Source organism: Camelina sativa, chromosome 16, assembly GCF_000633955.1.
Source record: "Camelina sativa cultivar DH55 chromosome 16, Cs, whole genome shotgun sequence".
Taxonomy (NCBI): Eukaryota; Viridiplantae; Streptophyta; class Magnoliopsida; order Brassicales; family Brassicaceae; genus Camelina; species Camelina sativa.
Window position 1 is genome coordinate 13,171,557 of NC_025700.1, and position 14,775 is coordinate 13,186,331.

Sequence of the window (14,775 nt, forward strand, 5' to 3'; positions counted from 1 at the left end):
AAAAAAAAAAAAAAAAAAAAAAAAAAAAAAACAATCATCACCAAAATCATCTTTGTTCTCTTCCTCACTCCTCCACCGCCCTCTTTCTCATTATCCCGCCAGTTCCTCTTCTTTTTCATTTTGGAAATTTAATAATAATCACCTTTTTTAGATCAGATCTTCACAACGGAGCTAAACAAAATCGTCAAGATAAATATCGCAAACAAAATTTTTTTTGTTGGTGAGAATATCGCAAACAAAATTGTCATGTGTCAAAGATAATTTTGGGTATGCTCTTTATATAATTTGTCAAATTCTCCCAAAAATCAACCCTAACTTTTGCCCCCAATATAAGTTTTTAGCGATTATCTGCCATTCCATTTTAACACTAATTAGTTGTAGTTGTAGTGTTTATAAATTTTCAAAACTTTTATCATCAAAGACTTTTTTTAACTTAAAGTAGTATATAAGTCTGTACACCAAAATAAAAAAAAAAAAGTAAGAACCAACTAAATCAGTTAAACTTAAGAATTCATGGATGAAAAATGTTCAAAAGAGTTTTCACGCAATCCAAAATCTAATTGACTTCAGGATACACATGAAAAAGGAAGCAGCTAACAGATAAAAATAAAAAAAGAAACCAAAAACTCCCTTTTAGTGAAGCTTTTGTGATACTTGTTTGTTGATATAAAGCTAAAGATTCTAGTTCCAACTATCATAGTCGATGCAAATCGCCATCATCCAGCTCGCGCCTCTCAACAACATTTCAGGCGGAAGCGGAATCCAAATTACGTCGTCATCTTCGGGATGCATTTGCTCTCTCACTTTCTGAATTTTCTTCACCATCGTTTCCCTTAATGGAGTCCTACACAGGAATTTGCAAAAGACGTCGCGTATCCCCGGACCCATATGTACGATACGGTTAACAGTCACATACACGCCCTCGTCCGATCCCTTGAAAGCCTGAACTGCTATCAAATCGTTCTCATTCTCTTCCTTCAAAATGACAGTCTTCTTATTACCAAGGTTCATTCGAAATATAGGACAATGGCCGTTAAACTTAAACGGGATGAGAAATTTTTCACGACAAATGTGTGCATGACAAGCGTGGCTTTTTAGATTCGTGTATGTGCCAACGAACTTGCAGCTTGGTACAGGGCAAGAACATGGGGCGAAACAGCAAACTCTCTCATGAACAGATTGATCAATACCGTACGTGGTGGTTTCTTCACACCCGTGTTTTGCGTTCGGACATGGGACTATCGTTGCTTCAATAACCTTCTCCATGGCTCTGCATCTTATATCCCCGATTTCACATCTACAGAACGAGCATCTCTTGTTCAATTTTTGGCAGCAAGACGAACAAGCTAGATGCCCATTAATACACTGAACAACACACAATAACAAAACACCAAATAGAGTTAGCCAGAACCATCATCCCCAAATCAAACTATACTATAGGCCGCTCATAGACCCCAACACACATATTGAAGCCAAAATCAATCTATACACTTGCAATACGAAAATTATGAATCGAAGGAGTTGAAACCTGATAGATTGGTCTCTTGAGTGGCTCACAACATATTGGACCATCGAGGACATCATGACTCTGAAGCTTTACGGACTCGAAATCGTCGTCGTCATCTTCATCTTCAGAAGGAAGTCGTTGTCTCTTCGGGAGACGTTCGTCGCCGGATCTGTCTCCGTTGTCTTCTCCAGTTATAGCCATATTCAAAATCCTCTCTCTCTCTCTCCGATGGCTGATTTGTACGTTTCACTGAGCTAGTTAATTAGTGTGGCTACTGAAGAAGAGTCTCTAATTGGGCTTTTTATAACCCTAGCTGGTTTAAAACAACGGTAATATTAGCATTTGATTCAAAATAAATAAATCAAAACTGCCCTCAAACATTAAATTGTGAAAAATTATCAATTAATAAAAATATATTGAAATCATTGACATAAATGAGATTTTGAACTAATATTTTGAAATAACCGTTTTGAATTAATAAAAATAAAAATCAATAGTATTATAATTGAAATTTGAATAGAGATTAAAAAACAAAAAACATTAAACCACCCGCTGCCATAATTACTGACATAAATGAGATTTTGAAATCTAACGATTACAAGCGTACAAGCAACCCATAAAGAGATAAAATCTTAGGTGTTACTTGTTATTAAACGCTAGCAGCCGTGATGGCCTGCAAAAATTGCTTTTGCTAGTGGTTACTGAGAACCACTCAAGCCCTCAGTCAATCAATTTTTGTCTGTATCACAATCACAATCACAATGAAACTGACCAAACAAAAAGCCCACTAATCAGGCGAAAAAAACACATAGCTTGCTGCACCTTATCTGGCACACCAAAACATAATTAGTTTGATCATTCTACAACAAAATACGCCAAAATATACAATTTGACGGATGAAAAGCGTTTACAGATTTTTTACATAATCATCTTATTCAAGAGACCGCACGTGCCAGCATCAAGATCTTTACTATGAACAAAATAGATCTCAATGTGATTCATCAAAACGAAACAGCTAAAAGAAAACCATAAGCTTACTACCAGTTAGGGAAGGTTTTTATGACCTAACTTACCAAAAAAGATTTAAGGGCTCTTCACATCTTTTTCTCAGATGTGAATATATTTATACCCATCACAGCCGATGCAAATCTGCATCTTCATGTGACCACCACTCAACATATAAGACGGAATGAACATGAAACCATCTTCAAACTGCATTTGCTCACTCACTTTCTGAATATTCTTCACCCTCAATCGAAGCCTTAGTGTGGTGCACTCGTTGAGTTTTGCTACACTGCATGAGAGGTTGCGTATTCCCGGAGACAGAGGTGCGATACAGCTCACAGTCACGGACACGCCCTCGGTTCCTTTGAAAGCCTGAACTACAACCAAATCACCGTCTTCCTCTTCCCGAAACACGACCATCTTCTTCTCATTGATGTTCATGCCAAAGATTAAAGGGCGGTCAAACACAAACGAGATCAGGCCATACTCTTCCCAAGAATGTGCAGCATTAGCATGGCCTTTGAGATCAGTGTAAGAGCCAACGTAGTTGCAGTTTTGCAAGGGGCAGAAACATCGCGCGAAAACACAAACCTTCTCATGGATTGATGATTTATTTCCATACGTTGTGCTTTCTTTACACCCGTACTTCGCATTTGGACATGGAACTATAGTTGCTTCGATAACCTTCTCCATGGCTCTGCATCGTATATCCCCAATAGGCGATGTACAGAACGAGCATCTATTGTTTATTTTCTTGCAGCAGGACGAACAACTTAAATGCCCATTAGTACACTAAACGCAACAAAACAGAACACCATAAGAGTTAGCCAAAATCATCAACCGGAAAAAACAATTTGTAACCCAAATCAAACTATTTATACATTACTACAGTTTTTACCCTTGTTCAAAAAATCACTAGCCAGGTTTACCACATAATTTTTTTTACTGCAAGTTTACAGTATTTACGGGAACTCGACTTCGATAACACATAAACATATGTTACATAGTTTCATCTCGAAATTAATATACCAATCAGAGATGATGAAGTTCCAAGCTATGAACATTATGAAACAAAAGGAGTGGAACCTGATAGATTGGTTTCTTGAGTGGCTCGAAACAAATGGGACAATCAAGAACATCTGAACTCTGTAGCTTCACCGATTGAGTTTTTGATTGTGCCTCTGTGACCACATCCTCGGAATCATCAACAATAGTCGCCATTCTCGTTGCAGTGAAACTTTGGATTTCTTCAAGTAGAGTGAGTAGTTTGTCTCTTCCGGGAACGAGTTCTTTCTCTGTCGGCCATCTCAAGTTTTTTTTTGTTTCACTCTGCTGATCTAATGGTTTTATACCCTTTTTTTTTTTTAACCCTAGTTGGTAAAAGAAAATAATAATAAAAAATAAAAAATCTCAGACAACTTCATTTTAAGATGTATTTTTTCTTTAACTTATGATTTCCTATCTGTAATATTGAGAAAATAAATTACTATGATATGTAAAATTACTGAAAAGTGAAAACCATTTTCTTCGTAGGTTTATAATTTTAGATTATTAACAATTAGTAAATTTCACTATTTTTTGGAATTATCCAAATTTACTCATATTTTTTTTTTAAAACAAATCTCCATAAAATTGTTAGAATCCCTCCCACATACGTTGGATGTTGTGATCTTTGGTAATAATATGTGATGTGGCAATTCTTCATTTTTGAGCTAACTTTGGGAGTGAATTAGATCCATTTAAAAAAAAATCCCTTATATAATAAAACGGAAATACACAACATTTTGTAGACTATATAATTTTAATAAAATTGATTACAAATAGGTTATAGATTAATTGATAGATTAAATGGTTATAAGTTAAATAATAGGTACAACTTTAATTTATTTCCAAAAATCTCAAAGAGAATATTTTTATTTTAAATAATCATTTGATATCATCTAACTTACCATATTAATTTCTTTTATTAAATTATTCATCCATATTAAAACATTTTGATATCTAACTTAACATATTAGTTTGTTAATTATCATTATACTTCACCTCTCATTTTTATATATAAGTCTATTTTGTGAAACAAATAACTTATCATATTATTTATTATAATTAAAAAATAGTTTCATTTCCGGATATACTATAAGTTGAATTTTTAAAAACAAATATAAATTGTTCAATCTAGAAAATATTCAAACTTTAGTAATATTATTATTTAAAAATAATATCTATTGAATTAAAATTTTTATTGAGGTTCGGGTCAAAATTTGAATATTTAAATTCAATTTCATATTTTTTTGTTGAATTTTATGGTTTTATATAATATAATCAACTTTAAATAATTTATTTGAAATATTTTTAAAATATAGAAACTTAATATAAAAGTTAAAGCAATTTGGTATAAGTTAAAACTATAATATGAAAGAATTTCAAGAAAACAAGTATATTAAAACAAAAATATAACAATATATTAAATTACTCATAAAATAATAACTCGCTTTTTAAAAACCAAATTTACAAAATTATGTATTATAATGACATTCAAGTCATGATGTAGAATATACATTGTTGAAATAACTTTACATACATAAGCTAATACTGCATATTAAAATTTTATTTTAAAATATACAAAATTTTGTATAAAATAGAATTTAACAAGTGTTATAACACATGTACTTATCTAGAATCATTAACAATATAAAACTTATAAAATATGTGTCTTTTTTCAAGCCATCATATTTAACATATGATTTTATTACATAATATTTTATTCCAACAATTTTTTTCAAACAATCACATAATTTCTATTTTATATAAAAGTTATAATATAAATAAAATGAGTTTCAACGCGTGATCAAGCACGGATCTTAATCTCGTAAAGACAGTAAAGCAGTACACAACCTCTAGAAACAAAAATGTTATTTTCAGTGTTATCTTTAAATAATTTATTTCACATAAAAGTATATTAAATTACTCCAACCAGGTTTTGTCTGTATCACAATCACGACTGAAGTTCAAAAACCATACTTGGATGTAGCTTGTAAAAACAGCTTTGATTTTTGTAGCTTTCTTGTCATGTAGCTTGCACCATCTGTGCTACAACAAATTTATCTAATCCGAGAAATGGTACAAACACAGGAAATGCAACGTTATATGGTTGTTGCAAGGTACCACAATAAACATATAAAGAAGGCGTAAACGATGCAACAACAGTTCTATTCGATGGTGGCATAACCATTCTGTGACATCGAGCGCTCGGATGGCAAGTTAGTGTTGTCTTTCTTTGTACCTTCAACTTTCCAAAGATCCCAGACTTTGGTTTTAGGAGGAGGAGTGCCATCTCCAATTGGTGCAATTAGTCCTGGTTTCCCGTCATCAATTACAGCATCGATCAAACCATACTCTTTCGCCTCCCATGGATTCAAGAAATTATCACGGTCTGTGTCACCTTCAATCTGTGATGGATATCATAAACTTGTAAGGAAAAGACTCATGTAGAAGAGAGCTGACTAAAGATATGCAAATACCTCTGATTCGGGCTTCCCGGTGATTCTAGAGAAGATTTTGTTAAGTTTAATCTTGTGGTACATCATTTCTCGTATCCGTATGCTCATTTCCGTTGCCTGAAATGACACACTCAAAGCTTTGAGATATCTAACACTTTTAACAGTAGAAAAGAAAAACCATTCGAGAAGACATATAAAACAGATCAAAAGTATCGTACTTTGCCTCCAGCGGTACCAAGTGGCTGATGAATCATAACTTTAGAGTTAGGCATGCAATAACGTTTCCCTTTTGAACCAGAAGCAAGGAGAAACGCACCCATAGATGCAGCTAGCCCTAAGCAAACAGTTGATACTTCCGCCTTACATTGTTTCATCGCATCATATATTCCCATCCCTAAGTGAAAAAAAAAAGCCAAATCATTTCAGAAAACTCTGATAAACAATCACAGAACTTCCTACAGTAGTAATGATAAGAACGTACCAGCAGTAATAGATCCACCGGGTGAATTAATAAACAGGGTAATGTCTCTCTCAGAGTCTTCAGCATCTAGTAACAATAGCTGACTTATAACCAAATCAGCTGTCATATCATCCACCTAGAGGTATACCAAGATTCAAGAAAGCTGAGTCGTCGTCATAGGAAATGGTAGCAATAGCCCAAACTACATCAAATGGTTCAATAAACTCAATCATTCTAAACATCACAAAACAATATTTTTTTGCTTTAAGAATCAAGAAATTGCACAAAACATCGAATTCAAGAAAGCTATAGTCGAAGTAGCACAAAGCTAATCTGATATACAACGCACAACACATCACAACTTGAATGAAACAAACTTAGGTCTACAAAATCACAAATCAAATTCAATTTTCATAATGATATCACCAGTTTGATTACTCACACAGAACCATTTTGATTCGAAAAAAACAAAAAAAAAAAGGTGAGATTTTTTTTTTTGGTTTGAGAAGGTAAGAAGAACCTGAGAACCCAAAAAGACGATTCTTTGACGGAGCAACATGTTTGTGGTGTCGAGTTCTTCGAAACTTGGGAGCCGAGAAGGAGATTGAGCAACGGAGTCAACGGAGAAGCTAGAAACATCCCAGTTACTAGATAAGGTTTGTCTAGAAAAGCTCAATGAAGACCTAACGCAAAAGGGCTTCTTCGCAATTCTAGGGGTTCTCTGGTTTCGGATTGGGGAATTAAGAAGGTTTTTACCTGGATTGAAAAGACAAATTGGGTTTGAGGTTGAAGATGAAGCGAGACGCAAACTCATCTCCATTGATTTTTTTTTTTTTTTTAGTTTCGAAAGTTTCAGAGAGTTCCGAGATTTTTGCTAAAGAGGATTGATTGAAGCAGTAGCTAGCTGATGGGGCTGTTTCTGGATGTTCTTTTTTTTTTTTAGATACTACTAAACGCTGTCGTTTGGTCAACCATGAAATTGTTCAATTTTGTATGTAACGTGTATGATATTTCTACTCTTTTTAATTTGATTTTACAAGTTTCAATCTTAAATACTAACTTCCAATTCGATTTTTTCTTGGATTTTTAACTTATTATCTTTGGCTATCAAATGATTAAAAAAAATTGTAAGAAGAAAACAATCTGATATGAATATGATCAGAAATATAAGTTCAAACTAGATTTTAACCCGTGGTACATCGCGGGACAATTTTTTCATTAATTTTTTAAAATTTTATTTATTTATTATTTTTTTCTTTTTTTGTGTTTATATTGTATAATTGTATTTTGAATGTTAATTCTAGGATTTCACCCGTATACCACACAAAATAATTTGTTTTTTACAGTCGTAATTAAATCAACTTTATTTACTATTTTTAGATTCAACCCGTTAATACATATACAATAATATATTAGTCTAGTTACAGGAAAAAAAATCCTAAATTATCATATAAATTACATGATTATCATGCTCACATATTACTCTATTAAATCATTACAAAGTACATAGAGCATTTAATAGTCACTTTGGAATCAATTAACAATTATCATTCAACAAAAACTTTGAACAACTTCGCCAAACTCATCTCTTTCTTCTTTCCTCCAACATATTTTCCTCTTTTGTGGCCTCAACATAGGCCCCTTTAATTTACTCCCAATTGTTTGAAAAGATATACAAATAAATCAAAGCAAAATCCTGGAGTGTACCAAAAACCGAAAAGCTTGGTAAGTTCAAAAGGATAGTATATATACAATAATAAATACAAAGAGGATACCTAGAAAGGTGAGCAGCTCACCGTGTGCTAAACTCAGATTGGTTTCTTTCTCAACATGCATTTGTGACATAAGTACATAACTACATGGAGTCCAAAACAAAAAATTAGTGTAGATATGAAATAAATCAAACAAAAAATATTTTGATTATCCACTAACTGGAAGGTTGCATGTTCACGTCAAACCAAATTTTTTTTTTCAAATAAATGGATTTTAAACCATCTAAGATAAGAAAAGAAGGGTATTAGAGATGAAATAAAGAAAACATAAACATTTTGTACCAATAAATTAATAAAGGAATAAATGTGCACCTGTTTATTGCCAAAACCAAATCAAGTGTCTCAACCGGGAAGGTTACTTCAAGTGTATGAATTGATACATTTTTGTATTTCTATTGAGACGTTATTTATATACTTCTTTGAAGATGGTAAAATTAGATGTGATATGAGATCGAGAATATATTGGTAAGCAAGCAAAAAATCTAAAAATATATATGGCAATTTTGAATTAATGCAAAAGGTTTACCATCTTGTGTTTAGCTATGCGGATGTAGGTTTTGGTTGTGGGTGTTGTGTTTCTCTTTTGAAGTTGATATTTATAATTGAATAAATGCTTGCTGAGCAAGGTGTCAAACGATCCTTAGCAATAAACACGAGATTTTTCTGTATGTCTAATGGAGTTGTGAGAATATTGCAGAACTATATTTAGTTTCTAAAGGAGATATGTACAGAAATAAATGTATTTCTTGCTTACAAAGTTATATATTTGCTAAAATGTGATTTCCTTAATTTTGGTTCTCGTGTTTAAGGACGTTATCTACGTCATAATAATCTTTGAGGTTGTAATCTTTTATTTCTCAAAGTGGATCGATTTACATTAAACATATCATAAAGATGTATTAAATAAGTTTTGAGCATTTATTCTTGATCTCTTAAATGATGGTGTCATGTTGTATATGACAATAAGCATTAATAAATTTGAACCATTCCTATAGTTCCATTAATTGAGTTAATTCGAAATGTTAGTTTAGGAAAATCTGTAGGGATTAATTAAGTAAAAATGTTATTTTAGAAAAATCAGGAGGCGTTAATGTTACAAAAAATAAATTAAATAAATTAAACTTCAACGGCAAAAAATGTTAATATAGATGGAATTATTTACTGTTTCTTTTTTTTTTTCACAAAGGAGAAGATTTTGTTAAACCTAAGAAGACGGATCTCAGGTTATTACAACACAAGTACATAGTACAACAAAAGGTACAAATTACAACCAAAAGTAATCCTAATACTGAAAGTTAAAACCACCTGAAACATTGAGTTAACTCATAAGATAGACAAAAAAATTACAGGAGTTGAGATGACTTTATCGTCGAACCCATAGAAGGCTAAAGCAGCCGAAAGTTGTCATTGTCATCCAACAGCACACTGTGAAAGTAATTGCTAAACCTAAGGCCATCATACCTACTCTAAGTGAGATCTATTCACACCAAAAAGTTAACCTTGATAGAATTAAGTTGAGTGATCAAAGTGGGTGAGCTGGGTGATGATTTGGGGGAAGATCCTTATCTTGGTTCGGAACACTGGTTCTTTTCTTCAGAGGGAGTTCTAGTGTTGGATTAACCTCCAGTCTTCTCTTTGAACATTCTCCTGCTTCAAACTTAGTTGACATCTTGGGAGGAGATCCACACTCAAAGTTGGATCCTATAGACTCGTCTTTTCCAGAGAGATCAAAATGAGGGAAAGCTAAGGCAAAGTAAGGACCTGATCTCTGTTTGGGAAGTGGAAGCTGGTTTTCCTGAAGCATAACAGGTACTTGAGCAACGGGACTTGATTGTTGTGAGATAGGAGCAGAATCTGTATCCTCGCAATCATTTTCTTCGTTGATGAACCGAATTATCTTGATTGTTGAAAGGATTAGGATTCATAGGTTCAAAGGGGCATCTTAAGGTAGGGTGCATGGTCCTGCAACCATTAGTACAATTTTTTTCCATCTTCTCGTACTGGAAGCCAAGCATAGCTCTATCACCCGATTGAAACCTCGCCCTTCTGAAAAATCTAAACCGGTCAGTTATAGAAACCCTGATTTTCACTATGATGAATGAGACTTGATTGGTAACAGAGTCTTCAAAGCCCATCTGCACTATTTCCCCTAAGGATCTCGCTATCCTTCTGATAGCTTTGACAAAAACAAAGGATAGAGGCAAACCCCGGATTTGAACCCAAAGATCTAAGGAGGTTAAGAAATCCAATCTTGGTAAGTCAACCCAACGTTGCAAGGCTACAAACCAGTGATTGAAGCTCCAAGGTTCACATCGTAGCACTGATGTCAGGTCACTTTCTAACTGAAACCGTAACTGGATAAAACGATCATCAAGAACTCTGCCATGGACCGAAGATGCTAGTCCCCAGATGGTAGGAAGGTTTGCCGCCACTTCAAATAAGTTTTGATCCACGGGATTGAGTGGCCTGGCAATCAAACTTAACATGTTGCTTGCTACAACATCTTCATAGTCTGAGCTTGGTATTAAGAGTTCTGGATCATCACGTCCTAATGCTAAGTGTTGAATCTCGTCCCACAAGTCTTTCTCCATTGAGTCTCTCCAAGAAAGGAAAACTTTGAGGTTTAATCTTAAAGGCGTTGAAAGTGTTATTTATATGAGGAGGTGAGGTTAAGTAAGAGAAAGGAAGGCAAAAAAATCTTTAATTTACTGCATATTTATCCGATCTGCAGGACCAAGGAAGAAAATATCACTGCAGTAGAAACAAAAAGATTGATAGGAGCGAGATAAGATGAAAGGAGGATAAGGTAAGAAAACCAAGAGAAACTCAACTCGGTGAAATATAAAAAATTAAGAAGGGACAAAAAAACGTCTGTCACACCTCTTCCAAATTTTTTCAACTTTGGAGATTAGTCAAACCTTTCGAACCAAGACAAACCTATATATTATTCTGTTCTTCCAGAAGGAAAAGTGTGTTAAGCCATTTTGGAGATCCCCAGCTACGTACGATTGGAAAAAGCCTTTTTGAATCACACTCTGAGCTATATGGTTCGCTCCTTGATTAGAAAGTGAACTTGCAATCTCCATTATCCATTCATTTATAGAACAGAGTTTTCTTCTAATCTCAGATGCATAAAACTGAAAGGAAGGCCATTCTTGAGGATAGGTGACTGCATTAATCATGTCAAATTCTTCAGAAGAGAAGATCACCTAGTTTATCTTATGAGAATGCATGCTATCGATTGCCCACATAATACTTTGAAATTTAGCTTCGTGCAGGCTTGTAATGTTTGAGAATGAGCGTCGACTATGGAGTCTAACCTGACCATTCCTATCTCTTAGAACCCAGGAAACCCCCCCCCCCAGTGTTAGAATATTTGCACCAAGCCATTCCAATGTTGCATTTCAGCCAAAATTCAGGAGGACTAATCCAGTCCAGTGAAGCTTTTCCTCGATCGAAGACTTTAGAGCTAGCCTGATCATTTGCTAATCCTTGAGCGTTAACCCATAGCATTGCCTCCTCTCGGATTTTAAGGACCAAAATCATTAGATCGTTGGATTTTCCTTCAAAAAAGAAATCATTCCTGTGTTTCCAGAGGTACCAACGTATCCAGGGAAAAATCCTTCTAATGTAATGAGGGGTTTGCTGATTCTTAACGAAAGAAAGTAAATAAGAGATATTAGCGAATTCAGAATCCTTGTCAAACCCATCTGCAGGGGTTGGGAGGGGTTGGGAAATCCGACAGAGCCTAAACTTGTCTAGCAATAGTGCAAGAAAAAAGAACATGGTTAATAGATTCTTTTTCCTAACCACAAAATTGGCATCTCAAGTCTGTTCTCACTCCTCTAGTTTCCAATCTTTCTGCAACCGCAAGTGCTCCACTTAAAGCTCGCCAAATATTTTTTTTTTTTTTTTGGAGAGGTGTGTAGTAACCACACCTGGGTCTTTAGTTCATTAATGGAGGGTCTCATTTCCGCTGCAGAAATCAGTGTTGGGTTATTCATGTGACTTGCTAGAGTATACCCTGTTTTGACTGAGTAATCTCCACTCTTAGTACGTCTCCAACTCCAAAGGTCTGAAATTGATGTCACTGGTTTATGCGCTAAGATGATATCCACATCTCTGGGGTAAAATAAAGCCGCTATTATAGACTCATTCCAATTCCTCGTGAAGGAGTTGATTAGATGATCTACCTTCAGGTCAAGATTAATGAAGGTATTTTTCATTAAAGGAATTCGTCTTCTCCCTTCATCTAAGAGCCACGAATCAGACCAAACTATCGTATCCTGTCCATTACCAATCATTCGTTGAAGCCCTTGCATCAAAAGATCTCGGCCATGGAGAACACTTCGCCAAATATAAGAAGGTCGGTATCCCTTTCCTGCTTTTAAGATCTCAGTATTTTCAAAATATCTACTTTTCATAACCCTAGGAAACAAACAATCTAGGTTTTGTAATATCCGCCAAGCTTGCTTAGCTAATAATGCCTGATTGAAAGCCTGCAAGTCTTTAAAGTCTAGTCCACCTTGAGATTTCTCTAAGCATAGTTTATCCCAGCTTATCCAGTGTATTTTTTTCTTATGTTCCATTGAATTCCACCAAAAGTAGACATTGCAGAAGTCAGTTTTTGACAAGTTGTAATGGGAAGCTTAAAACAGGTCATTTCATAGACATGTAGAGCCAATGCAACTGCTTTCAAAAGTATTTCCTTGCCTCCGAGAGATAGATTGCGTTCAAACCATCCTGAGAGCTTTGATTTCAATCTATCAAATACGTAGTCAAGCATGTCTACCTTTGATCCGGTAAACCTAGATAAGATCCTGCACCTCTTTCATTGTGAATGCCAGTTAAAGTCTGGATAGAGATCCGAGTTTGCTGATCAACTTGAGAGCCAAAAGTTATCGATGATTTATTGACATTAATCCTTTGTCCAGACATGTCACCATATGAGCGTAAGATAATTTGAAGATTGTGAACCTGGGAAAGAGAAGCTTTACAGCTAAAAAGACTATCATCAGCGAAGAGAAGGTGGTTGATAGATGGCCCAAAATGAGAGAATTGAATGTCTTGAATTGATCTGACCGTCGCAGCTCTGTTCATCAAGTGGGTGAGACCTTCGATACAAAGAACGAAGAGGAAGGGGGAAATAGGGTCACCCTGTCTCAAACCTCTCTGAGGAGATATCAGACCATATGATTGATCATTTAGCAAAGCAGAGTAGGTAACTGTAGAAACACAAAACATTATCCATTGGACCCATTTATGATGGAAACCTAATGCCAATAACAACCCCTGTAGATAATTTCATTCTAGCCTATCAAAGGCTTTAGACATGTCAGATTTGATGGCCAAATACTCAGAAGAAATTAAAGGATGCGTTCTCAAGGCATGAACCATTTCATGAGCAATTGATATGTTATCAAAAATTAAGCGCTTGGACACAAAGACTGACTAAGTCGGTGGTCTTGACCAATCCTGACAGAAGGGGTTGTAGCCTTTAAGCTATACTCTTGGAAATAATCTTATAAAGAACTGAACATAGGCTAATTAGTCTAAGGTCTGACATTATAGTGGGATTCCTGACTTTAGGAATGAGACAGAGCTGGGTGTAATTCCATTCAGATGGAAAGGAACCATAGTTAAAAAAACTCTGAACTTCCTCTGTAACCTGAGGACCTATGATGTCCCAATATTTTTGATAGAACAGACCAGTCATTCCGTCAGCTCCCGGAGCCTTAGTAGGATTGATTGAGAATACCGCCTTTTTGATCTCTGCAGCAGTCACTTTACTGATTAAGAAATCATTCATCTGATCTGAAACTTTCGGCTGAAAGTCATGGAACAACCAATCAAAATTTCATGGAGTAGATGATTGAAATAGATCCTTGAAGTAATTGACAACAACCTCTCCTTTAGAAGCCTCTGATTTTTGAATGTTGCCATTGCCATCCATCAAGGCATGGATTCTGTTACTTGATCTATTTGCTTGAACAGAAGCATCGAAAAATTTGGTGTTACAGTCTCCTTCCTGTAACCATTTCTCCCTACTCTGTTGGCTCCAATAGGTCTCTTCTTCTTGGTAAGCTAATAGCAATTGATGCTTAAGTCCATGGACATGGCAAAGGGAAGGAAAAGAAGAAGATTGTTCCTGTTCTAAGGCTATTTGAAGCTGATTGATCTTATCCAAAGAGTTGAATTGGTTCTCCTTTTTCCAGTTACTTAGAGTTTTTTTCCTACAACGGCGAATCTTATCCGAAACTGAAGAAAGAGGAGAGGAGTAGTTGTTGAACCAAGCTGAGCAAATTGCTTCTCGGACTAGAGGTTTATTTAAAAGTCTTTTATCAAATCTGAAGTTCCCTCTGTAAGGATTGTTTGAGGAGACAAACTTGACAAGAACAAGTCTATGATCTGAACCTCTTTTTTTCTAAAGATTTCTGATTGGAAGCTGGAAATAAATGAAACCACTTTTTATTTCCAAAACATATATCTAATTTGCTTTGGATCCACAAGTCATTTCTCCCACCCCCCCCC

General features: G+C 35.0%; 3 protein-coding genes across 4 annotated transcripts; all 3 read right to left on the reverse strand.

The window, feature by feature from the left end:
- On the reverse strand, nt 682–1,708 carry LOC104753622 (E3 ubiquitin-protein ligase SINA-like 5). The gene is made up of 2 exons (XM_010475849.1): nt 1,529–1,708; nt 682–1,365 (listed from the first exon to the last, which is right to left on the reverse strand). The coding sequence occupies exons 1-2, from the start codon at nt 1,706–1,708 to the stop codon at nt 682–684; spliced, it is 864 nt and encodes a 287-aa protein (XP_010474151.1).
- LOC104750449 (E3 ubiquitin-protein ligase SINA-like 5) lies at nt 2,317–3,834 on the reverse strand. Of its 2 annotated transcripts, none has more exons than XM_010472241.1 (2): nt 3,599–3,651; nt 2,317–3,251 (listed from the first exon to the last, which is right to left on the reverse strand). In XM_010472241.1, exons 1-2 carry the CDS (start codon nt 3,649–3,651, stop codon nt 2,615–2,617), a joined length of 690 nt encoding a protein of 229 aa, XP_010470543.1. In that variant the 3' UTR covers nt 2,317–2,614. The 2 variants fall into 2 exon arrangements, with proteins under 2 accessions (XP_010470543.1, XP_010470542.1); XM_010472240.2 differs by having other exon boundaries at nt 2,379–3,304; nt 3,599–3,834.
- LOC104750450 (ATP-dependent Clp protease proteolytic subunit 3, chloroplastic-like) lies at nt 5,515–7,294 on the reverse strand (the record flags this gene model as incomplete). The annotated part of the gene is given in 5 exon segments (XM_010472242.2): nt 5,515–5,961; nt 6,034–6,129; nt 6,231–6,406; nt 6,494–6,608; nt 6,993–7,294. Coding segments are annotated over 5 exon segments (927 nt in total). The 3' UTR covers nt 5,515–5,721.